This window comes from Mustela nivalis (genome assembly GCF_964662115.1).
Source record: "Mustela nivalis genome assembly, chromosome: 4".
In the NCBI taxonomy this organism is placed as follows: Eukaryota; Metazoa; Chordata; class Mammalia; order Carnivora; family Mustelidae; genus Mustela; species Mustela nivalis.
Window position 1 is genome coordinate 27,595,541 of NC_139023.1, and position 27,216 is coordinate 27,622,756.

Here is a 27,216-nt window from a genome sequence, read left to right on the forward strand (position 1 = left end):
CGTGATTAAACCACATTTTATTGCAAATAAAAAATATACAGAAACATTAAAGTTCGTAAGCTTTCTAAAATGAACAGTACATATAAACATTTGAAAAATAGAAAATTTCATGACTCTAGAGTTTATTTAAAATATTTAGAACATCTCATAGATATTTATACAAATTACTTTTCCATAAAGTTTTGTTAGAATGTGAAGATTGCATTTAGTTCAGATTTATGGGCTTTAAGAAAAAATATTTTTTTGGATTCATTTTGGTGTTGAGATAATTGTAATTCATTTCCATTTGGATTATTTAAAACAAGGTAATGTGACACAAGTCAAGAAAAGACAAAGAATGTATGAAAATTGGAAACTAATGGCTCTTAACCGTCTAGTAACAAGACTGTAAGAAAATGTCATTTCAAAAAGAACTAAATTCTGTTAAATGCCTCCTACATCAGGCCTGAGGTGGGGTGTTTTCTGTGTATTTCATTTTGTAATCTTAAAACAAAGGTGTTAATTTCATCTGCTGAATCTAAAGAGTTTTATGAAAACTGTATGCAATCTGAACTAAAAACAAAGTTCTTAAGCATTGACCTAAGAATAAAACTATGTCAAAAGTAAGATGAAACTATTATATTCAAAGAATTTGGGAAAACCTTCAATCTGGCTGTGTGAAGACAGCCTTGCCATCCCTAATGACCCATGATATTCACCTAATAAATCTTAAGAAACCTAGTGAAATAAAAATATATGTTATAATATATACATACATGAAACTACCAGGTAAGACTAACATAGTCAGTCTGAATATAGGGATCCAGCATTTTATTCCTTCTTAGACAACATCTTCCTGTTTGGGAAAAAATATTGTTGGTTTTAGATTTACAATGACATTTTGGTTTTTCCATGCATATACCCTCCAGGGATTTTTAGTTTTAAAAATATTTCATTGTTTCTCCAACATGTTTCAACTTGTTAAATATTTCTCAGCCTTTCTCCTGGGCATGTATGTCAACACCAGTTCATTTTCCAATCCAGGATACACACGAGTTCTTGTGTTCCATGAGCCTTTAGCCTGGGTGCAATACACCAAGGGCAAAGCTTTGTAACAGGTGACATTGACTTTCACTAGAGTGGAGAACCAGCACAGCCTCAGGTTGGATGCCCTTAATTTCCTCACTAAGAACATGTCCTGGAGAAACCAGTAGAGTTTTTCAATAGGAAAAAAAAATCTTTAAAAGAATTTCTACCATTTTTAACGCTTCCTTTTCAGAAAATACTTCTCCTACAAACTTGTGCTCATAGCTTATGTATCTGATAGACAGCGAAAGTGAAACAGCAACCAACAGAGTAAACACATACTTGACCTGAGGTATCAACCCATGTATCTCCCATGGATTATTAGTTTTCAAAAATAAGAACGCACTGAGGTGCACTCAACATTGACCTACGCTGAAGAGACATTGACAGTCCTTTCTAACTTTAACGTCACCTCAGGATATCCCTGGGAACATCAATGAGAGCCCAACTGAACTGGGAAATGCTAAAATCAGTGGAATAAAATTCTCAATAGGAGAATTTACTATTATTGCCCAGAACAGACTTGAGCTGGATTACAAACAAACAAATAAAATAACTTCTAATGTTGGACCAGAAAAACTGAATCAACCTGAAGGTTTTTGTTTTTTGTTTTTGTTTTCTTTGTGTTAATCTTGTAATCTTTTGGTTAGGATTTTTGCTTTGACAGAAATAAGTTTAGTCTGGAAGTAGGTAATTTTCTCTTGAAATCAGTGAGTGATATTTGTCCATAGACATGAAAGCCCACCAAAAATGTTATTCTTACTGTATACTTGGAGATAGGAAAATCGCATAGAAGTATTAATATCCAAAAGGTATTTTCCTGTACTAGTCCCCAAGGTCTCAATATTTTGTTTTCTGGGAATTTTACTCCCCTTCCTATTCTCCCAAAACACTTCTCAATAAAATGTATGGAAAATATGGTCAGGATGAAATTCAACAGAAAAAGAAAAATCTACCACTTATAGTGGTAGGATATGTATGTTTTTAAAAAGGTTAGTGACTATAATTTCCTTAATAAGGGTGAAAGTGTCAAATTTGAGAGAACAATTATGATGACTCATTCAAGTTTTCAAAAAGATTTTTCTAATGGTTTCCAAACAGTCTGTGGAAAACTTACCCTTTGCAGATTAGATATTTGAGAAAAATTGAGGTGTACCATATAATCCTAAAGTAATATATCAGTTACTTTTATAAAAGTCTCTCTGTCAACAAGAAAAATGATCTTTGGGATAACAGAAAAAGGGACAAAGTGAATATAAGGAACTCCAAAGCTGAAATCACTTGGAATTCTCCAGAAATTCAATTTTGTCTTACATTGTTCAGTTTTGAGTTAAAAGAAGCCTTGACTCGAATCATTTGCACTTGTTTTTATGAAAAAGAAAAAACACCATGTTTCATTTAGGTATTTCTCTCCCTTCTCCATTCTCCTCTGTTGAATTGGTAATAAATTTTTCTAATATGGCAATAAATTACAATTGATAAGCCCCTCATGGGCTGTGTGTCTTCTGCATTCTAGCCCACCAGGGAGCAAATTTCCAAGGCAGGCCTATTTTTTCTTTAACACTCCACTCTTTAGCATCTAGTTTAGAAAGAAGGAAGTTATAGAAGTTGGGTGGGGGTGGGAGGAAGCATCAGTAATCTCACTTCTCAGGTTTAATAATTTGAAACTATGACTCATCAGAGAATGATGATTGATACTTTGCTAATCAGCACATAGTTGAGTTTATCTATGAATTACTAAGAATAGCAGCCAAAGAAATGAAGAGCCACTTGGCAGAGACAAATATATTGTGACCAGAGAGATTACTTGGAAACTCATGCAACCCTAACTTCTTTTCTGCTCAGAGAATATTTCAAGTTTGTAGAAATGAAAAACAGTAGAAGTCTTCTCGGGGGAGGATCCAAATCTTGACTTTCAAATTTGATGGCCAAAAAGGAAGGCCTCCTTTTTTTTTTTTTCATCTTACATCTAGATTATTAGTTAGAACTTTAAAAATGCCGGCTTTCCTAATAGTTCTTAAAAAAAAAATCAGGCATTTCCTATCCTCTTCAGATGTCTTATATTTAAGTTCAGGGTTGCTAGAGACTTTGATCATCAGTCCTGCTAAACAAGGTAATGTCATCATTGAATCCTGGGGTTGAACATTCTGTGTTCTCTAGTAGGACATACTTGTCTTCACTACCATTCAGAGAGAGGACTTCTTTCTGAGTAGTGGATGTCAGGTCACTCCAGGTAATGTCAGTGTGCTTAAAAGCGTTTAGAAGGAAGATGCCATTGATAATGGTAAAGAACCCACTCAGCGTCCCAATGATATCTCTAGCTTTCATGCCGTACCATTCTTGGAATAAGATGGCGGAGCAAGTTACTACCATGGACGTGAAGAATACATAATAAATGGGAGTTACAAGAGATGTATTAAAGGTGTCCAGGGCCTTGTTGAGATAGTTAATCTGTGTCGTCACTGAGAGCACAAGTACAGCCAGCAAAACGAAGACCAGGGGATGCTTGTAAACTGGCTTCCATTCCAATAGTTCCTTAATGGCAATTCCCAGGCCCTTGACAGAAGACACTGAAAACGCTCCAATCAATGAACAGATTGAAATGTAGATCAATATATTGGTCTGTCCCTTCTTGGGAGCCACGATCAAAATCAGCACCAATGAGATCACAGTTACGATCACAGCAAAGGAAATAAATCCTGTTTGGAAGAGAAAAGAATTAGACTTCAGAAAATGCTAGTAGCATTCTATCTTTTGCAAAATCATGTTAGCCATGAGTTTAGGAGGGCAGGTGTTTCTGAAAGAGAAGTGAGATTAACTTAAAATAACAGAAACAAAACAGCATTTTACTGCATGGCCCTGGGCATTTTACAATGGACCTTCACAAACATATCATTTGAATTGCACAGATAACACTATGAGGTATGGCAGGTATCGTCTGATAGCCTTTTTATTTTCAGAGGGAGAAAGTGGCCAAAGTTGGGGTTAGAGTATATGCCTTTTACCCCTCCTATTCCCATCTCCTTTCGCTGTGTAGAGAGCAAATCTGGACCAGTACATTGTGTCACCTTTACCAAAGACTTGTAATACAGTCAAATCTCACTGTATCACCCAACCCACAAGGAAGCTTGAAGGGAGCCTTTTACAGTATTATTCCAAATTCATTTGATGAGGAGAGAAAGTGGAACAGACTCTGAGTGTTTCTTTTGGTTGAATCACAGACCTGGGTCTCTCAATTTCATTTCCATTTCATGCAAAGAAGTGACTTCCTCTTCTTGTGGGGCATGGATAACCATCACGGTTGACCCCAATATACTTAAAATGCAGCCTATTTTCCCATGAATGTTCAAGTGCTCATTTAAAAAGTAGGAAGACAAGATTGCACTGTTGGGAGAAGAAAAAAAGTCACTCTCATTCAGTTAACATTGGATTCCGTAGCAGCTCACAAGTCCCACTGTGGTATCCACCCTTCTATCCCAGTTGCCAATCAACTGATCTGTATACACTAAAGGACACTGAAACACCTGATTAGTTTTAAGACTCAGAAATGGTCAATCAAATCTGCTTGCTTTTATATCAAAAGGGTTTTAACAGACATTCTGAACCGTGGCATCTTCCCAAGAGAGGTAAGTCCCACCCAATTAATTTTATTTTCCCATCTTCACCCGCAAAGCCAAACAAAATGGAAGATCTTTTATATCTTACTGGCAAGATTCATTGAGATTATGTGTGCTCATGGAAGCTTCAAGAAAGATCCATGTCTAAAGAAGAATCACCAGCTCAGGGCTGATATGTAGCAAGGACACACAAGAATAACCACATGGGTTGTCAAAATACTGAAGTATTTCCTTACCAGCTGCTACTGCCCTGATACTTTCACTTACTCAACAGTCCCCACTACTTTGGTTGCCATGGCCTCAGGAAGTTCTGTTGGTACCATCATGGACACCAGACTATGCCATCCTGCTGTTCCACAAAATACGTCTGCTGGGGCTTCTGCACTCTGGCCTCCTTCTCTTGATGCCCTGGCACTTCCACATGGGAGTACCATTATGATCTGTACCAAGATGCACTTGAGACTGTCGTCCAGCACCTGGCACCTTCTTAGAGTCAGTGAGGACAGCAGCCTCAGCCAAAACATTGCTACTACTAAGAGTTATGGTCCCATGCATAGACAGTGTTCTAGAGTTCTATGTGTACTGACTCATTTACTTCTCTCAACAGTCCTACAAAGAACGTGAAAAGAAGTGGGTTGGCCTAGTCATAGGTTTTCCACCCAAGGTGGATACTGAATGGAGATAAAATACAATAAATAATAGAGTTGCTTAGCTATAAAATTTCCTGCATCCACTGAACACGATCATTTGGGATCATAGTAAGGACTGCTCAGAAAAATGAGATCTCCTGTTCTACAAACATGAAAATTATTCCCGTTTCCATTACCAAAAGAAACTAAAAGGTCTCCAAACACAACTCTCTGGCAAACAAGGGAAGACTTGAAGTGAGAGTTGACCTTTAACCCAAACACTATGCTTTTAAAAGTCCTCCACCATGACCAATGACCACCATGGTCATTAACCACTATGACAACACAAAGGACTGAACGGGCTGTGGCAATGTGTTTAGGTGAGAGAGAGAGAAAAAAAAAACCAAAAACAACTGCAAGTCTTCTTTGAATAAACACAAACGTAACACAGGATTACTTTATGTTAGCAGGAAACCAGGCCCACCCTCATAGGTTTTCTAAATAACACCACAATTTATTCCCAGGCTCATGTGCTTTCCTGTGTCTTCTCACATGAGTTGTATGATACTTTAAGATATGTTTAACGATGTATTTCTTGTGGTTTATATTCATCATGGTACTGACATCTCTACAGAAGCCAAGCTCGGGGACACCTGGGTGGCTCAGGTGGTTAAGCGTCTGCCTTTGGCTCTGGTCATGATCCTGGGGTCCTGGGACTGAGTCTCGCATCAGGCTCCCTGTTCAACAGGGAGCCTGCTTCTCCTTCTCCCTCTGCCTGCTGCTCCTCCTGCTTGTGCTCTCTCTCTCTGACAAATAAATCAATAAAATCTTAAAAAAAAAAAAAAAAGAAAGAAATACTGTTTTTCTGAAAATAAATAAATTGAAAAAATTAAAAAAAAAAAAAAGAAGCCAAGTTCATTTCTCACATACCTTATGAGAACACTCAGAGCACCCAGCGGGGTGACCAAGGTGGCAGGTGCAAAAGCGTAGGCTGCAAAATTTGCCGCTTCGCCGGCTCCCACTGGAAAGCAAGCCACAGGGGTGATGTGAGAGACGGACTTATTCGCCAGAAGAGAAAAAGCAATAATGCATGCAAAGTGGTAGGTAGACTTCCATCCCAGAGATACTGACAGATCTAGCTAAAAGGAACAATTTGATGTTTTCCTATGGAGGGTGGGGAAGGATAGGTCTTAAGGGATGCAGACACATTGTAATTACCTGGTGATATGAACTCAATCCATGCAAAACCTGAGGTCAGATGATTACACACTTTAAATGACTTCCAGTAGAGATTTTAGTTATGTCACTAACAAAAACATAGTTGGTCAATTGGTCATTTTGACAAAATCTAATGAGAGGTAGTTTTGGCCTAAGCAAAGAATTATTCTAGGCGCTCAAGCATGCTTACTGTTAAGCACATTAACAAAAACCCTGTGGCAAATTAGAATGCTCTGCGGAGGTCTACTGAGCTGGCAGAAGATAGCCAGAAATGCCTACCACAGGCCCAAGGAGCTAGGCATCTCTGAATTGTAGATGGCCCAAGAGCACCTTGACAGTATCTTAGAAGCTCGAGGAGATCCGAAGGGCTTTACAATCACAGGGATGGACTCCTGCCATCTTTCTCTTATCTGAGAAACTCTACACTTCTAGTGAGATGACCTCTAGAGTCAGGGAAACTCCCTCTAAGGACAGGTTCTTGTCTGAGGGCCAAATTATTCTTATGGGTTACAACTGAACAGTTGCCCACAGAATGTAGTATTTCATGAGGGCAAATCACGTCAAGAAAACACTTACATTGTAGAGAGAGCTTCTGGAACAGATAAAAGACACCAGAATACTTTCCTGTTCCCCTCTGGTTGCTATGCTCCCAGCCTTCCCTTCTCTCCCAGCCAAATCTTCAGGAGTACTCAGGTTTAGGGAAATATTGTAACACAGATAGAAGCTTCCAGAACAGAGCAACTGGGAGACTGCTCTTCTAAGAAGAGCCATGGCAGTTTTCTTCAAATATGAAGCTTTCTTGAACACTTGATAATATTTATATTTTTATCTCTATAGACAGCTTTCCAGGAAAACATTAATTTCGTGAGAAGTGCTGTATGTTTGTCACTAGATAAAAATCTCTAATGTTGTAGACTTCTGCTTTTTTCTCTTCAATACTAGCATGAACTTTGTACCTGATGAGAATAAAACTGTAAATGTAGCCACATAACCTTCTCCTTATATCTTCATCCTATTGTGCAGGCAGAGGGTGGGAGACACAAAAAGGAGAGAGAGAAAAGGAGAAAAAAATCATCCAAAGTATCTATCTGGAATCTTCTCAGTTCAGTCCCTGTCAATTTTTATTCTGATGAAGAACCAGAAAACATTTTAACAACTACAAAAGGGCTATCTATACACGTTTACATTTAAATAATTCTTATTTATCATCTTTGGAGATTCTAATATTAGAGAAAGTTCTAATATTGTAGAAAGTTCTTTCCCAATTCTTTGGCAGAAGAGGATCGCACAAGTCTGATGTGTGTCACGTAGTATGAGAAAATAAATGGAAGTCTGCACGCTTCTTGCTGCAGAGGGAGGTGGTTGGTTGGCAGGCGGTGGGAAATGACAGTTTATGAGGTCCCACCTTTGGTAGTTTTAGGTTGGGATTCAAGAATCTTTGGAGGATTTAGGGGAGGAGATAGAAATCTACAGAAGTGCCATGAGAGATAATACTGCCTTCTCTGCACATCACATGAGCATCTATACTGTGCTTTCCATCCAATAGTCTCGGTGTCCTCAGGGCAAGTCTGGGAGCAGGGCAGTGTCCACAAGCTTCAGCTTCTCTCCACTTGTTCAGTGCTAAGCAGCCAGAGGGGACTTAAGTCTACCCACATTTTGGTCCTGACCAGTAAAATAAACCCATTCCTCAGAAAACATGCAGCTAGGACAGTCACAGGTTCCAATTAGAAGCAAAGAAATGTGGGAAGAAGGCATTTTCCTCAGTTGCTCCAAGAAATAAGATATAACCTAAGGAGAAGTTTGTGATTAAAATATAATATTTCAAATGTTAACTTCCCCACCCTTGCATTCCAGGACAGTATTGAGAACATGGAGGTGGAGGGAGAGAAGAGGAATAATTAATTCTAAAAACCTAGAACTTATTTTACATATAAGACAATATATGATACCCACACGAAAATTTCTAGACTTGAATGCCATCCTTACCAGGAAGATAAAGTAATCAATGCTGAACGATTCCATGTAATTTATTGATCATGTTACAAGCAAACACTCTTCTGAGCAGTAAAGGACTTACTTGACAGTAATCCGGCCCACCAGAGCCATTCCTTGAGGTAAGAATGTCCACCTTGCCCTAGGAGCATAATAAAAAAGTTCTTAACTGGAGGAAGAAGGTTTCAAGAGCTGACTACGAGGAGAGGTAATGGGATACGGTTGGAAAAGGCAAGACTCAAGGGTCAAGCCCAGGCAAACAGCCTTGAGCAATGGAATGCAGAAAAGGCCCCTTGGGAGACCACCTCAAGATACCCACGGGCCCTACCTGACTACTGGGCTACTTAGGACTAAGCACAGTTAACCAAAAAAGGGAGAATTCCATACATTCCCATATCTCCTTATCTTCCCCCTATAAAAGCAGCCTCCACCCACTACCTCGGGTCAGACAGCCTCTCCTATGCGGTTCTGCCCACCACTCCCTTTCTTGAGATATATTCAATCAACTTCTGTCTCCTTTGTTCTGCCTCAGGTGAATTATTCATCTCCCACACCAGTGGCTTCCACCCTATCGCTGCCCCACATTTGGGACCCCCCAAATGTGGGAGTCCCCACCCATTGAGAGACACACCATTGAGACCCCACCTTAAGGCCAACTCAGGATAGCTAGTCTTCAGCTTATTTACTTGGTCATTTTTTTAAAAAAGATTTTATTTATTTATTTGGCAGACAGAGATCACAAGTAGGCAGAGAGGCAGGCAGAGAGAGAGGGAGAGGGAAGCAGGCCCTCTGCTGAGCAGAGAGCCCGATGCGGGGCTTGATTCCAGGACCCCAGGATCATGACCTGAGCTGAAGGCAGAGGCTTTAGCCCACTGAGCCACCCAGGTGCCCCAACTTGGTCATTTTTTTAAAGATCCTGGACAGCTTTCGATTACATCACTTTTGATTTCTGTAGTTTTTTCATTTGCAAGAAAATTTTGTTTAATCGTTAGGTTTACTGTATGGATGCCCGCCAGAGGTGTGGACACAGAATATTCTAAATCCTAAATTCTTTGTTTCAGCTACAGTTAAAATTGAAGACAGAAAACCATAAGCTGTAAATTCTCTCAGTACCTAATGAGGACCTTAAAGGGAAGAAGGTGGTTGACAGAAGAGCTTTTGAGATTTTGGATAGTCAGTCAGAGGGTAACAAACATTAGTCAGCTAGACTCTCCTTACTCTCTACCTTGGCATCAGAAAATTGAGTTTCTAGTCTACTGGAAAGGGTAAAAAGCTTTCCTGAGGTATTCTAACGGTATTCTTTTCTTTACTGTAATCTGTGACCTAAAGTCACAGGTACGTTTGCTATAGAAAATGGAATTTTCTCACCAATTTTAATATACTTAATCCTATGTATTTGACCTCTCTGATTTTGTTATAATTAAATGAAACAGGGTGTATTAGCTGTGAATATTATCTTGCCAAGTAGTTGATTTAGGATTTTCTTCTTACAATGCACATGATTAAATTGGAATATTACAAAATAATTTCATAATGTCTTTTAAAATTTAATATACCATAAATACTTCCTCATGTCCTTAATTAGTGGTTGAATATTATTTCAAAATCTGGCATAGCATTATTTACTTAACCGGCATGCAGCTATACACATACACATACTAAGTTTCTACTTTTATTCTCATTATATAAAACCCTTAAATAAATATCCTGGAGTATAAAAATATAAATATAAATAAATATAATAAAAATATAAATAAATATAAATATAAATATATAAAATAAAATAAATATAATAAAAATATAAATAAATATAAATAATATGTAACTATAGGTGGCATCCTTGTTCACTTAAGATACATTTCCAGAAGTGGAATTGTTAGGTTTTAAGCCACTGACATTTTTAAGCTTTACGGAATTGCTCTTAGGAAAGTTTGTACCCATTGATACTGCCTCCAGCAATGTTTGGGAGGGCTATTTATTTTCCTAAGTCCCTTACCAATGTAGGGCCTTTTAAAGAAAATACAAAACCTTGTTAAGATGATAGGCAACAGGGGCACCTGTGTGGCTCAGCTGGTTAAGCATCCAAGCATCTGACTCTTGATTTCTGCTACGGTCATGATCTTGGAGTCGTCATGATCAGCTCTGTGCTGGACGTGACACTTATTTCAGATTCTCTCTCTCTCTCCCCCTCTGTTCCTGTCCTTCCCTCCACCACCCACCAAAAAAAAAAAAAAAAAAGAGAGAGAGAGAGAAAGAAAGAAAGAAAGAAAGAAAGAAAGAAAGAAAGAAAGAAAGAAAAGAGATAGTAGACAACAACCCAGGCACTCCTTGTTATACGATGGTATCTCTTTTGGTACTAATGATATAACATTTACTTATATATGTTTTATTGGACACTTGCATTTCTTATTTTGTGAGTTTCTTGTTTACATATCTGCCTATTTTATCTTAAGCTACTAATCTTTTTCTTATCAACTATGGTCATTCTTTATATATTGTGGATCTTAATATCCTTTGTCTGTCATATATTTTGGAAATACTCCTTCCACCCCTAGCCCCTATGTCATTTGGTTTTTAGTTTTAGTTAAGGTGTTGCTGTGTAGGATTCTTTCTTTTCTTTTCTTTTCCTTTCTTTCTTTCTTTTTCTTTTTTAAAAATCAATCCAGATAGTCTCTTCCTTTATACAGAATAGATTCTTCCCTTTATCTACATTCTTAGAAAGACCTTTTAGGTTTCTTGAGAAAATCATTTCATTTTAAATTCCTGAATGGTATGAGGTAGAACTCTTACATTTTTTCCTAATTTTTGCTAATTGTCTTAACACTTTTGATTGAATAATCTATCCTTTCCCCCAGAGGATTGAAATGCCACTTTTATTTATTTTATTTTATTACTTTTTTAAAGATTTTATTTTTTTGACAGAGAAAGAGAGAGCACAAGCAGGGGGAGAGGCAGAGGGAGAAGCAGGCTTTCCGAGGAGCAGGGCACCCCAATGAGTGGCTCCATCCCAGGACTCCGAGATCATGACCTGAGCAGAAAGCTTAACCAGCTGAGCCCCTGGGTGCCCCTGTGCCCATACTTATTAAGCTACATTTTAAGAAATCATCTCTTAATTGGGGCGCCTGGGTGGCTCAGTGGGTTAAAGCCTCTGCCTTCGGCTCAGGTCATGATTTCAGGGTCCTGGGATCAAGCCCTACATGGGGTTCTCTGCTCAGCGGGGAAACTGCTTCCCCTCCTCTCTGCCTGCCTCTCTGCCTACTTGTGATCTCTATCTGTCAAATAAATAAATCAATAAATCTTAAAAAAAAATCATCTCTTAATTAATCTTGGATGTTTTCTGTCTCAATGCACACAAAGCTTTTTAAAAATGAACACTGTAAGGACTTGTTTGCACGGATGCTTAGATGTTCCAATATCTAATATGGCCACAGTAGTCTTGATAACCAAAGTCATTTCTCCCCCCATCTATAGGAACCTGTGCTGAAACAACAATATCCAACAGATGTCAAGTTGCAGTGTGTGAATGAACATTCTGTTTTGTTTCACACCTGAATGCTATGCATCTATTTTGGATTGTATATTGTGTTTGTGTATTTATGCTTTGACACATAGTAACTTCTCATATTATAGAATTGATTTGCCTTGAACACAAATTGTAAATAAAAAGAAATGTCTGAAAGAGAAAAACAAAACAAAACACAGAAGGGTAGACATGTTACATATTCTGCTGGCCAAAAAAAACCCAAAAAGAACAAAAGAAGGAAAAGGGACATAAAGAAACTTTGGGAGGTAATATATATGTTTATTGTCTTGGTTATGGTGGTGGTATCACAGGTATATTCATATGTCCAAACTCATCAAATTGTATATACTAAATATGTGAAGTGTTTGTATCTCCAATACCTATCAATAAAATGGCAACAAAGTGAAAAAATGAATGGAGATTTATGGTTAATGAAGGGTAATTAAGCTGTTACTCAGCATGTAAAGCATCACTATAAATAGCAACTTATTTCTATGGCTATGCATTTATTAATTTAACAAATATTCATTGGGTCCCAAACACTATCCTAGGGAAGGTTCCTACTCTTGTGGGTCTGCTACCAATAAATGAGTAAATAAGCAATAAACCTACAATGACAGATTGTTTCAGGTACCATGAAGGACACCCTTCGTGCCATGATAGACAGTAATGGAGGTGGGGTTGGGGGACACCTCCCCAGAAAGGAAGATCAGCCAAGGTGATGATCCTCAAGCTGAAGTCTGAAGGATGAGTCAGCCAGAAGGCAGGCCAGGGAGAAGGTGAAGGGAAAGGCGTTGAAGGGACAAAGAACTTGGTCTGTTCCAGGAAGCAGACCGAAGTAGGTGAAAGGGAGAGAGGCAGAAGATACAGGTAGAGAGGTAGCGAGGACCATCCTACGCAGGAGGTCAGAGACTGGGGAAGGGTATTGGGTTTTATTCTGAGTGCAAAGAAAAGCCACTGACATGTCTTAAGCAGGGAAGCTACATGTACATCTGAACTTGAACACTGAAATTGCACACAAAAGCTCTGATAGGAGGACTCAACCTCTGGGAACAAGACCTTCAGTTTCACCCTCAAGGGGACACAACCTGGTTCAACCCTGGAAACTGTAGGGGGAGATCTGCTAAGAACAGAGACAGGGGCTAAGACAGAGACAGTAAGAGGCGCCTGGGTGGCTCAGTGGGTTAAAGCCTCTGCTTTCGGCTCAGGTCATGGTCTCAGGGTCCTGGGATCGAGCCCCACATCGGGCTCTCTGCTCAGCAGGGAGCCTGCTTCCTCCTCTCTCTCTCTGCCTGCCTCTCTGCCTACTTGTGATCTCTGTCTGTCTAATAAATAAATAAATAAAATCTTTAAAAAAAAAAAGACAGAGGCAGTAAAATATCACTACTGTAGCACTACGGTCTTCGAACAGGATTATTTCCGCAGCTGCTGCAGAAACTTGAACGGGCTAGTTGCCTCCGATTCTCACCAGCTCTGGTAACGCCCTTCTTGGCCAGTTGCAAGAGGCCCTTCTTTTTCAGTATGAAGCTGGAGCCGATAAAAATACTGGAACTGACCGCCAGCACCAGGCCCATGTACAGACTGTATTTGTTTTCAACTTTTGCAGAACTGCTGAAGGCGTTTATGCTGGCATTCAGGTTCCTGTAGGGGCCAGGAAAAGCCCCAGGCTGCGACACGTTTGTGATCTCACACCAGGCCTGGGAGGAGTTTGAGCACAGCAGAGACAGCACAGAGCCTGAAAGAAAGGACAGAAGGAAATGTCAACAAACACCAAAGGGAGATACATGAATGATTACTGCTTTTCTCCAAGGAAGAGAAACCCAAGTGGATGGACCTTGGGTACTCTGTATATCATCTGATAAGACATTTGCAAATACCTTTTCCCATTCTTGTAGGTTATCATTTGGTTTCATCAACTGTTTCCTTTGCTGTGCAAAAGCTTTTTAGCTTGATGAAGTCTCAATAGTTCGTTTCCTTTTATTTTATTTATTGTATTTAAAGATTTATTTACTTATTTTACAAAGAGAAAGAGAGAACAGGAGGGGCAGAGGAAGAGGGAGAAAGAATCTCAAGCGGACTCTGTGCTAAGTAAGGGTGGAGACCAATGCAGGGCTCAGTCTCACCACCCTGACATCATGACCTGAGCCAAAACCAACTGTTGGCTGCTCAACTGACTGTGCCACCCAAGTGCCCCATTATTTCATTTTATTTCAAGTACAGTTAACATACAATGTTACATTAGTTTCATTTTTTCTTTTTTTTAAATTTCATTTTTTTTCTTTAAAGAAGTGTATTTCCCCCTTCTGATTTATTCTAAACAAAAAGGGCAAAGAAAAATGAATCAACTACAATTTTAGAATTCAATGAAAAAATTCGTTTTACATCTCAAAAATCTTAAGAAGTCCTATGAACAACAAAGGACAGTTTGACCAAATGATGTCTTCGGAACAAAACTCTGGTAACTGGATCTATGCTTCCATGCATAACATTATGTGTTTATCTGAATTTCCCACTTACAAAGTTAAGAAACAAGCAAACAACAACAACAACAACAACAAACACACACACACACAAAAACAAAATAAAACCCAAAAACAAAACAAAAAAAACAAAGTTAAGAAACAATGATAAAGTTCAGGTCCCTGAAAAGGTAAAATAATTGCATTGAAACTTTTCGTGATTATTATTTCACCTATTTCCATAAGTTGAAAATGAATCAACTTTGTTTTAAAGAAACAGAATAAATTCTAAGTCAAAACTTCTAAATATTCCAAGGAGAATTATGCGACTTCAGGAATATTCTGTAACATTGAGGAATTTTCAGGCAGGTTGTTTTAAGAATTGCTCATTTTCTTTTTTAAAGATTTCCCTTTTAAAAAAAATTTTTTTTAATAATTTTAAAAGAGTTTATTTATTTGACAGAGAAATCACAAGTAGGCAGAGAGGCAGGCAGAGAGAGAGGGGGAAGCAGGCTCCCCATCAAGCAGAGAACCCAATGTGGGGCTCGATCCCACTGAGCTACCCAGGCGCCCAGAATTGCTCATTTTCAAACAAGCCAACCCTTAGCAATCTTGTTTCAGTCACTGTTCATCTCATTTAAAACTCCAAGAATGGAAAGTGATTTTCGCAGTAAGAATTTCCATTACACTATTTCCTGAGAAAATATCTGACTGGACTTTCCAGTGAATTCCAAGGCTGCATTAGTGTTACTTATTATGTAATTAACATAACCACTCCAAAACTTCATCTCTGAAAACAGAGTAGGCAGGTCTCATTCCAGTGAAACAATATTCCTTCTAAGCTGTTGGCATAGCAAAATGTTTCCAGCATTTTAGGGGGTGTGGGAGCAGAGGGTTATAAGCAAAAGCAAATAATCTTTGTTGCATTTTGTAAGTTCTCATTGTGAGCAGTAGCTTTTAATGCTGTAAATTTTATGGCAGGAAAAATAATAAAACTCCTGTCTAGCTTCTGACCTTAGACCTTAAATTGTTTTATGTTGGGTGCCTGTTGAGGAGAGGGCCTACAGCAGATGTGACTGAAAGAGGGAGTCAGGGAGTGAAGGGTGAGTTGTGGGGGCGGGGGGGGGGGGGAGGACGTGGAGGGGGTTGAGGAGGATGGAGTGCTGAGGCAGGAGACAGGCGAAGTAGAATGTGTGGGTAGGGAGTCTGGAGTATTTCAGAGGAATCTAGAGCTATCTCGGTTGGCTTCTTGAGATTCTAGTAAGCAAAGTAATTATCCAGGGAGTTTAAACTTTGTTCAACATAGAGAAAATCAATTACATTCATTATGTTTTATTTTAATAGACACTATAATAGCCCTCCAAAGTGACGGTCCTAATTTATACTCCCGCCAGCAGGGAGCATGTATTATTTCTTTGGTATTATTATTTTTTCTAAACATTGTGTAATTAATATTTAGAAAATATGTATCGGTTATAAAGAAAAATTCAATACACACCAATGCATCAACCACCTAATTTAAGGAATAAACATTGCCTTTCCGAAGAGACAACTATCCTGACTTACTGTGTAAGATCACTTTTTTGGGGGAAAAAAAAAAAGATTTCCCTTATATGACTGTATATTTAAATAATAAATTGTTTAGTTTTGCTTCTGCATCTTATAAAATGTAAATCATACAGTATGTATTCTTTGGGGACTTGCTTGTTTTTGAGATTTGTTAGTGTTGACGCCTGCCTGTGGCTGTAGGACTTGGTTTTGCCCACTGTCCTACACAATTTCACTGCATGTTTACCTCCCAATTAATTTTTCTGTTTTATAGTTGGTGGACATTTGAGTCATGTACAATGTTTTTATTCTCGCAAATAGTACTGCTAAAGTTCTTAATTATGTTGAAATATATCTAATTCATGATATTTGACAATTTTGACCCCATAAAAATAGCAGTTCTGTATGGTTGAACTTAATATGTATCTTTCATGCACAAGTGTGAAAGTCACTTACACACACACACACAAACTAAAGATTTCAAAGCAAATTTAAATTTTCTGTGGATCGTGTGCCTTTCCTCACCTTGTGCTCTGTTTCTGTCTCTAGTCATGGCCAAGTTCAATATTTACTCTTGGTTTCAGTTTCCTCATCTCTAAAATAAGGGAATTTTACTCAGTGATTCTGAAGATGCCTTTTCTAATTTTGTGATTTGATCATACACGATCTTTGTTCCCAGAGACATTTACTTATAATCCCAGTGGCTCATAAACGTTGTTGCTACACCAGCTTTAAGCTCCTGGGCACTTGTAATCGAAAGACGTTTCAAAGAAACTGAGGCCAAGATATTAAGTGACTGGCCAAAGCCATGTAATTGCCAGAATTATAGCCAAGGAGCAACCCAATTCCCAGGCCAGTATTCTTTTTATTTCAGAAATGTAAAAACGTCAAATACAAGTAAATGCAGCTAAAAGTTGTTATTAATGTTTACACAAAGCTGAAATGCTTTGAATAATTTTTCAAGTACAATTTGCCTATAGATAGAGAATAATACTTTAAATTATTCAGTTAATTATATACAATAGCAAAGCTGTTTCCTAAGGAGTCAATGATAACCTAAAACTGAATTTTAGGGTGCCTGGGTGGCTCAGTGGGTTAAGCCGCTGCCTTCGGTTCAGGTCATGATCTCAGGGTCCTGGGGTTGAGTCCTGCATAGGGCTCTCTGCTCAGCAGGAAGCCTGCTTCCCTCTCTCTCTCTGCCTGCCTCTCTGTCTACTTGTGATCTCTCTGTCAAATAAATGGATAAAATCTTTTTAAAAAAAAAAACGGAATTTTAGGGGCACCTGGGTGGCTCAGTGGGTTGGGGCCTCTGCCTTCTGCTCGGGTCATGATCCCAGGGTTCTGGGGTTGAGCCCTGCATCGGGCTCCCTGCTCAGCAGAAGACCTGCTTTCCCCTCTCTCTTTCTGCCTGCCTCTCTGCCTACTTGTGATCTCTGTATGTCAAATAAATAAATAAATGAATCTTTAAAAAAAAAAAAAAAACAACCAAACTGAATTTTAAATCACTACCAGGTATTTCCAGTTTGAGGAAATCATTATCTCATCATCTAAGTTATCTGTTAGTTTGGCTTATTATTCAGCAAATAGTTAGTCCCTTACCCCTCCTGATGTGGGCAGAATATTTTTCTTCTGATGTCAGGCTGCAGGTGAGCTGGTGGCCAGTGGGAGAGCAGCAGGGGGAATATGAGGACAGGCTTCAAATGCACCTACTCACTTAGGTTTACTCTCTCCCACCTCTGTATTGGTCAGGAATAGAGTTTTCCTAAGCAGCTGTGGCCTCTTCAGCCTGAGCTCCAGAATGGAAACACACACAGGGAGCAGAGCCAAGCTCTTCCCACCTAAAGGAGACAAACCCAGGTGGCCATGGGGCCTGAGGCAGAGACACCCAGGTGAACCCAGGCTAGATCAATCAACCATCAGCTGACCCTCAGAGGCAGAGGCAAGAATACATTATTGTTTTCAGCCACTGAGTTTTAGGCTGTGTATTACGTAGCAATAGCTGACCGATACACCTGCCCATTTCTTTTATCATAGAAAAAAATATGAATGAATTTTTTTTATGTCCCCTGCAATGTACTCTCTAAATGTCAGCCAGTGTGAATTAGATTCCGTCACTCCCCTGCTTAACTTCCCTCTGCTCTCCCCATGAGCGTTCACTGCAATGACAATAAAACCTCAACTCCTCATCCTGAACTCCTTAAGTTTTACATGTTCTGAAGCTTGTTCACCTCTGACATCATATAGTGTGTGTCTCTCTCTCACTCATTCCCTGAAATCAAACTAGTGAGTTGTTTCACTCGCTGACTCCACAAAAGTATCTACTGTCTGGCTGGCATTTTCTAGAAGCTGGGGATACAATGGTAAATAAAGTAGAATTCCTGCCCTCATGTCTATTCTAGTGAGGGGCAAAGATAAATAAATAAACAAGTAAATTAATAACTACATAATATGTTGAGTGCCTTGGAAAGCAGGGAAGTATCAAAAAGGAGTTTTTTTTTCTTTAATTAAGTGGACAAACCTATCTGCTATGTGTAAATGCAAAAGCCCTGTGGCAGGAATGTACTTCAGGCTGGCTGGGGTGGTGGAAGAGAGACAGCCCGAGATGAGGTCCGGATATAGCAGAGGGTAAGATCAGGGGAAATGAGTCTTTAGATTAGTAGGCCCAATCTTGTCATTTCTCCCTCTAAAATTCTACAATGGCTTCCTTTCTCATTTAGGAAAAATCTGAAATCTCCACCACAGTCTACAAGAGCCTCCAGAATCCTGCCTCCAGTTATCTCTCTAACCATATTCTCTACAATTGTTTTGCTTTTTGGTTTTCTTTCTTTTTCCTTTCTCTTTTCTTTCTTTCTTTTCTTCCTTTCCTTCTCTCTCTTTCTTTCTTTCTTTTTCTCTTTCATCCTCTTTCATAGGCTAAATTCCTGGTCGCCTCAAAGCTTTGTTACTTGCTAATTAGCCTTGGTAGTTGCAAGCAGAGCTAACTCCTCTTCATTGAGTCTCACTTCAAAATGTCACTTTCTGTGCTCGCTTCGGCAGCACATATACTAAAATGTCACTTTCTGGGGAGCCTGGGTGGCTCAGTTGGTTAAGCATCTGACTGCTGATTTGGGCTCAGGTCATGATCTCAGGATCGTGAGACTGAGCCCCCCATCTGTTCCGTGCTGAGTGTGGAGTCTGCTTGACATTCTCTCTCTCCCCCTCTCTCTCTGCCCCTCCCACCTCCCATGCACACTCCCCCCGCCCAAATAAATAAATAAATCTTTAAAATGTCTCTTCCTTAGAAAGGTCTTCTCTGCCCTTGCACTCTAAAGGGTCTTCTCAGAAGTTCCTGGGTGGCTCAGATGGTTTAGAGTCTACCTTCAGCTCAGGTCATGATCCCTGGGTCCTGGGAACAAGCCCCAGGGACTCGATGAGCAGGGAGCCCACTTCTCCCTCTCCCTCTGCCACTCCCCTTGCTCATGGTCTCTCTCCCTTGCTTTCTCACTCTCTCTCTCTCTCTCTCAAATAAATGAATAAATGAAATCTTTAAAGAAAAACAAAAGGGGGCACCTGGGTGGCTCAGTGGGTTAAAGCTTCTGCCTTCAGCTCAGGTCATGATCCCAGGGTCCTGAGATCGAGCCCCACATCAGAAACTCTGCTCAGCGGGGAGCCTGCTTCCCTTCCTCTCTCTCTGCCTGCCTCTCTGCCTACTTGTGATCTCTGTCTGTCAAATAAATAAATAAAATCTTAAAAAAAAAGAATAACAAAGGAACTTCTCAGCCTCTTTCCATCATATCACCATATCATCATTATTTAATGCTGATGATGAAACCAACCTCTTCTCACAGCTTTGTTATGACTATACAACAACATCGTACATTCATATATCTATTTCTTCTGTTTGCTCAACAAACTAGCTGTTGAAAACCTATCGTGCAAGGCACTGCATTAGGTATTCATTTATTCAAGACTTTGCAAATTCTTACTGGGCATTTCCTGAGTACCAGGCCCTGTTCTAAGTATGGGTAAGACAGTGACCAACAGGGGGCTCCTGGGTGGCTCCGTGGGTTAAAGCCTCTGCCTTCGGCTCAGGTCATGATCCCAGGGTCCTGGATCGAGCCCCACACTGGGCTCTCCACTCAGCAGGGAACCTGCTTCCTCCTCTCTCTCTCTCTGCCTGCCTCTCTGTCTACTTGTAATCTCCATCAAATAAATAAATAAATTCTTAAAAAAAAAAAAAAAAGACAGTGACCAACAGGACGGGTGAACAGGTCTTTGTTCTCATGGAGCTGACAATTTTTTTTTTTAAGATTTTTTAAAAATCCAGGACCCTGAGATCATGACCTGAGCTACCCAGGTGCCCCTGGAGCTGACAATTTAAGTGAGAGAACTATCAAACAGGAACAGGGGAGCAGAATAGGGATTAGAAATAATTTAGAGAAAATTTGGCACAGAATAAGAATGGGAAATCATTGTGAGTAAGTATGGAAATCAAATCATAGTAATAGATTTACAAATAAACTCCATTAAGGCTGGGTAAGAAGATCGTTATTTCAATTAACCAAATTAAGAAGACATTACCAATCTAAAAAAAAAAAAAAATTAAGGAGTGCCTGTGTGGCTCAGTCAGTTAAGCAACCAACTCTTGATTTTGACTCAGGCCAGGATCTCAGGGTCCTGGTATCAAGCCCTACGTCAGCTTTCATACTCACAGGGAATATGTTTAAGGATTCTCTCTCTCCCTCTCCCTTTGCCCCTCCCCCTACTCTCTCTCTCTCTCTCTCTGTGCACCCTCTCTCTTTCTCTCACTCTCAAACTAATAAATAAATCTTTAAAAAATTTAAGCAAGATCTAACCACTATCAGCATGTTTAGAAGCCAAGGACTCTAGGACTACTGACCACTAGATTTCCTACATAAACTTCTGCTCTTTTCACACTTTACAACATGTACATCACTAAAGTTACTAAACTGTTAAAGATAAAATAGGTAAGAACTTATCAGACTCCCAATCAATACGCCCCAAAATAAATAATCCAATTGAACAACAGGAAGAAGACATGAACAGACCTTTCTTCAAAGAAGACATACAGATCATGAAGCCACACATGAAAAGATGTTCATTATCACTTACCATCAAGGAAACATAAATCAAAACAAGTGCAAGATGATGCACTTGTCAGAATGGCTAAAATTAACAACAGTTGCTGGCAAGGAGGTGGAGAAAGGGGAACCCTCTTGCATTGCTAGTGGGAATGCAAACTGGTGCAGCCATTGTGGAATATGCTATGGAGGTTCCTCAAAATATTAAAAATAGAACTACCTTATAAACCAGAATATAAAAATACCCCTACGTTTATAGTAGCATTATTTATAATAGCCTAATTATGGAAGCAACCCAAGTACCCATCAACGGATGAATGGATAAGGAAGATGTGGCATATATATATACAATGGGCTATTATTCAGCGGTAAGAGAGAATGAAATCTTGCCATTTGCAATGACATGGATGGTTCTAGAAGAGTATAATGCTAAGCAAAGTCAGTCAGATACAGAAAGACAAATACGATAAGATTTTACTCATATGTAGAATTTAGGAAACAAAACAAACAAGCAAGAGAGGAAAAAAAGAGAAAGAGTGATAAATCAAGAAACCGACTCTTGGGGCGCCTGGGTGGCTCAATAGGTTAAGCATGTGCCTTCAGCTCAGGTCATGATCTCAGGATCCTGGGATGGAGACTCTTGTGTGGGGCTTCTCGCTTGGCAGGGAGTCTGTTTCTCCCTCTCCTCCCCATCCCTGCTCATGCTCTCTCACTCTCTCAAATAAATTTTAAAAATCTTTAAAAAAAAAGACAAGAAACAGACTCTTAACTATAGAGAACAAACCATGTTCTCTAACCATCAGTTAGAGATGGTTAACAGAGGGGGGCGTGGCATGGCTGACATAGGGGATGGGGATTAAGGAGCACTGGGTGATATATGGAAGTGTTGAATCACTATATTGTATACCTGAAACTGGTATTACATTGTATGTTAACTAACTGGAATTAAAATAAAAACTTAAAAAATAAAAGCAATTATGTATTAAGTATTAGACTAAACTATTTTTTACATATTGTTTTCTTTTTTTTAAAAGATTTTTAATTTATTTATTTGACAGAGAGAGACACAAAGAGAGGGACACAAAGCAGGGGGAGTGGGAGGGAGAGAAGCAGGCTTCCTCCTACGCAGGGAGCCCAAAGCCGGGCTTGATCCCAGGACCCTGGGACCTTGACCTGAGCCAAAGGCAGACGCTTAACTGACTAAGCCACCCAGGCACTCCAGCTTATTGTTTTCTGAATAACCTTTAGTGGAGAATTTTAACTAGCTTTGAGTACTTTTGAATTTCAGCATTTAGGACATCTATAGAAAGATGGAAAAACAACCTGCAAAAATTTGGAGGACATTTTTCTTTAGTACAGTAAGAAAAGCGTCTATACATTACACAAAAAATGAAGTTTTTCCTGATAATGAAAGTTGTGTTCACTTGGTGGAATTCTGAGAAATGTTTCAGACATAGGTGTTCTTAAAAGTAAAAATCTCAGAATCATTAAAATGAGTCGTACTGCATCCAAGAAAGCCAGCAAAGGGGTATGGGCACCTACAGAAAAACAAAGGCCCAAATAATTTTGTGCCTAGTTTGATCACTAATTAGGAAACATTATTCGATGTTCAATTATACAATTCTTTGGGCCTTGGTTTCTAATCTGCAAAAAGGAAAAAATGACTACCCAATAAAACACAGAATTTAATGATGTATGAAGATAAACTGATACATTTTTATGAGAACCCGTTTTGAAAATTTAAGAGTATATACATGAATACAGGACATACCCTAATCAGTACAAGAGAGATACAGATGATGTTTCTTCCTTTCAACATCATGCCAGATAAATCAGTCCCCAAACCCACCTATGTCATTTTCCGCTCTGCTAGCTGGCTGCTCCCTGGAAAAGTGGTTCACATGGTCAAAGAAAGCTTTGAAAACCACTGGATCCCTGTCCATCTCCAGCTTATTCTCTTTGCTGCCAAATCAGGTCAGAATTCTCAAACAGATCCACTGGGATATATGGTTTGTCTTCTTTACAGCCTAGTTTTTCTGTCCTTTGTTCCTCTCACAACCCCACATCGTCCTGGGGACAGAGTCTTCGTGCAGTTGGGTATATCTCTTACACTGTATTTTCATGGTGTCATATTTGCAAATTAGGAAGCCTCTATTGGCTCTTGGACTCCAATTGAGATCTGCGGAATATGTAACATAGTATCAAACACCTACATGAAAAACTCCCTCCATGTGTGTTAATTTTTTTTTTTTTTTAGAAAATTTTGAGTTTGGGGTGCCTGGGTGGCTCAGTCAATTAAGCAGCTGTCTTTGGCTCAGGTCATGATCACAGGGTCCTGGGATAGAGCCCCGCAGCAGCCTTCCGGCTCAGTGGGGAGTCTGCTCTTCCCTCTCCCTTAGCCCCTCCCCCTGCTCACGCATGCACTCTCTCTCTCTCAAATAAATAAATAAAATCTTCGAAAAAAGAAACAAGAAAAGTTAGAATTGGAAGTCTTTTTGAAGCATCTATGGTTTTCAGGTAAAAAACAAAGTATGAGGTTAACTTTTCCTTTATGGAAGTCCAACTGGAATGCTCTATGCTTAGATCTCATGATGAACTTCTTGTCATCTGGATCTCCGCTCAAACAGAACTTTCTCTAAGGAACCTTCCCTCAGTACCCAATCTAAACATCCTCAACTTTCTCAATACATTATCTATAACACTTACCACTCTTGTAATGTCCTTTTTTATTCATTTGTTTGTTGCATATTATCTGCCTTCTACACAGTAAGCTACATGGGAGGCTTACTAGAGTCTGGGACCAGACTGTCCTGCAAATTCATCTATAGCAGCACCCATGTCAGTGCCTGACACATGGACTCTTGTTATTTGGATGAATGTATGAATGAAAATTGAGCTGTTACTCCATGTCAAGCTCTGAGCCGTGTGCTTCATATGTAATCGGACAACTGTAAACTGCACAAATTATTCCTGGTTTAGGATGAAGACTCAAGGACGTTCAGGTATAGTTGAGAAGACAGATGCCAAAGCCTAATCTCTTCCCACTATTGATAAGGATTCGGATTTCTCTCAAGTCTTCCCCACACAATATTATAATTAATCATAGGAATTAAGCACTGAGCTTGAATACATCTTGTTGGAACTAAATGCACGAGTAAAGCAGGAAAAACATCTAAGTTCAAACAAGCAAGTGTAATTCACAAACCCTCCTTACTTACAGATCCCTTGGGTAAATAAGGGTGGATATACTATTAACAGTCTGACTTACTGGCTTAGGAATTATTTAGACAAAGATCATGCAATCTATCTAGGAAATAATTTCAGATCCAGCTACTCTAGTAACAACTTCCAAAACTTCATCTTTGGAGTAATTTGTGAGTTTTTCAGGCATTTTCTCTTTGTGTTCCTTCTCTCTCTTGCTAGCATAGTTTCGACTCGTTCACTGACACTCTCTCCAACTCCCCCAGGCCTCCCTTTTTAAAATGTAAACTCTGCATCAAGGAATAATTTGGACCACATCTTCCTTATCCATTCGTCCATTAATGGGCATCTTGGTTCTTTCCACAATTTGGCAACTGTGGCCTTTGCTGCTATAAACATTGGGGTACAGATGGTCCCTCTTTTCACTACATCTGTATGTTTGGGGTAAATACCCCGTAGTGCAATTGCAGGGTCATAGAAAATAAATAATAATAATAATAATAAGAAGAAGAATTTGGAGGAGACAAGAGGAGAGGAAACCTCAAGTTGTTAGCGAATTTGGAAAAGCATTCTTGCCACGCCCCTCACTCGTCCCTCTTCTTGTCCTTACCAGGTAAATTAGAAATCAGCCTTCGCCTTCACACGTTGAAAACTGTCATTTCAGCTGAGACACACCCTTCCCGTCAGGGGCACGCTCCCAGTATTCCGTCCTACTTCGATCCTGGCTCACACGGGCCTTCTGCACTGTGTGTGACTTTAGAAAGCCAGGCAGCGATCAAACACCTGGCAAAGGGCAAGCGGCCTGGCCCAGCGATTCTTCAGGATTCGCCTGGGGGCCGAAACCCCAGCCTGGCGGACAGTGACAAACCTACCAGTGACTGCGCCCAGTTCCCCGCCTCCTCTCCCGTTGGGCTCTCGCCTGAAGTAGCCAAGAAGTGACTGCACGGCGAGTCAGACGCGAGGCCAGCAGGGTTGGGAAAGTTTTCATCTCGAAGACAGAGGAGAGACGTGGGCGGCCCGGGAGGGTCCAGCGCCCTCCCCGCGAGGCCCAGCGCGCCTGAGTTCGCGCAGTGTCTGACCCTCGAGGAGCCCACGCAGGGCGCAACACCGACTCCCGCCCCGTCCCGAGGCACGCCCCTCTGCCCACCGGGTGACTTCGACCGCGGACTTCGGGAGCGAGTCTGAGTCCGAGGAAGCGCCTTTCTCAGACGAGACGCAGGAGTCTTCCCCCCAGCACCCCGATTTTCCCCGTCGCGACGCCCAGGACGCTGCAATTTACATGGGACTGCCTCCTGCACCAGACGGGGAGCCCCGTCTGTCTATCTCGTCCGGCTCTGGCTTCCCCAGAGCCTGGCATACTGCGCGCACCAGTACATATCTACTCACTGGCCGAGAGCCTGAATGAGTAAACCAAGGACCCGGGACCGCCCACCCGGTCTCATCACCACCCCGGGGCCAGGTCCCTCGGCTGGGGACAGTCACTCACCTTTTTGGCAGGGCTCTTCAGGCGGCAGCCTCACCTGTCCCCCCATGGCCCCCCAGTCGGGGCTTCTCCCAGCAGGCTCTCCCTCCTCCTCCTCCACCCAAGCTACTCCTCCTCCCCCGGGACCCGCGATGGGGCGGAGCTGTAGGGTCCGGGACTGGCGCGCGTTCACTCCGCCCCCCGGGGCAGCCTTAGCCAATGAGAGGGGTGGACCTCCGCGCGAGCCACGCCCCCGAGGTCGGAGGCTAGGACCCAGTGCTTGGGGTGTGGACCTCGGCGGCAGAGCCTGGTCCCTCGTGGGGCTGGCGGCAGCTCCCGCCGGCTCTCGGCTCTGCGCCTGGAACCGTGCAGTGGACACTTCTCAGGGTAAAGACGCCCCCCGGAGCGTGCAGGCCGCGGGCCAACTCTGCGGCAATTTAGTGGAGTAAAGGCTGTGCTGAGCACCCCTTCTGCCTTCTTCCGAGGTCCAGAAATTTCCCCAGGGCCCTGCTGCAGATGTTAACCGCTCTGCAAGGAAGTTGCCGGCTATTGGGCTTCAGCTCTGATGACCAGGCTTAAGCTGATTCTAACAGATTTTGCCCTTCTGGTGCTATCAGATTCTCCCCGCGGTCCCTCGGCTTCAAACTCATGTCCTCCAAAGCCCTTTTTTCTAAGTCCTGCAATTATTACCATAAATCCTAAAGCAGAGACAAGGCTCAAACGGAAAGGACTGATTCCCACAAAATAGAAGTAGCTAACATTTATGATATTCTTTGCCATGCGTATGTGGGCACCCATTGTATCTCACAACCTAGTCTTTTAATGGCCACTTTTTACAGATGAGGGATCCGAGCAAGGTTAAGTAACTTAACCAATGAGTTGGTGAAAGGCCTGGTGGTAGGTGATTATCTGGTATGAAGTGGGTATAAATCCTGTTAAAACCTTTGCCGTAAAAGTGGGATGTCTCTGTGTTCTGGGACTTCAACAATGAAAAATCTCTCCTCTGCTCACCTTGCCTTTGTTCTAGGTACTATGAACAGTGCTATTAACTTTATTACCTAAGAGTTTCATGACAGCGGCCTCAATCTTGCTTTTCTTGTTCTCAGGCTGATAAACGAAGAGTTAAGAACAGTCAGTTCAACCATAGGAGGCACACGCTTTTATGTGTGGATGGCTTGGTGGAGAAGGAATATCATGGGGGGGACTAGGTGAAAATTGGAAGGGAGGGTGATTTATGCCAAAATTTGGACAGTAAGTTTTAGAACTTAGATTTCTATTTAAACGTTTTGTTTGAACATCAGACTTGAAAATTTTGCTTTGATTAAAGATTGATGATGATTGTAAATGTGATCTAAAGTATTATTTATTAATTATTTGGCACCTGTGTGAGTTATTTTAAGCACGTATAAATATTTGCCTTT

At 40.6% G+C, this 27,216-nt stretch overlaps 2 protein-coding genes across 2 annotated transcripts in view; one reads left to right on the top strand and one right to left on the bottom strand.

Annotated features, from left to right (window-relative positions):
* Positions 1-26,452, bottom strand: NIPAL1 (NIPA like domain containing 1). The gene is made up of 6 exons (XM_082728385.1): positions 25,820-26,452; positions 13,513-13,779; positions 8,607-8,663; positions 6,242-6,332; positions 4,289-4,449; positions 1-3,764 (listed from the first exon to the last, which is right to left on the bottom strand). Exons 1-6 carry the CDS (start codon positions 25,863-25,865, stop codon positions 3,145-3,147), a joined length of 1,242 nt encoding a protein of 413 aa, XP_082584511.1. The 5' UTR covers positions 25,866-26,452; the 3' UTR covers positions 1-3,144.
* Positions 26,085-27,216, top strand: part of CNGA1 (cyclic nucleotide gated channel subunit alpha 1) — a gene marked incomplete at its 5' end in the record, with an annotated part of 48,803 nt that continues 47,671 nt past the window's right edge. The window contains one exon of the mRNA XM_082728375.1: positions 26,085-26,182. The remainder of the gene's footprint in view (positions 26,183-27,216) is intronic.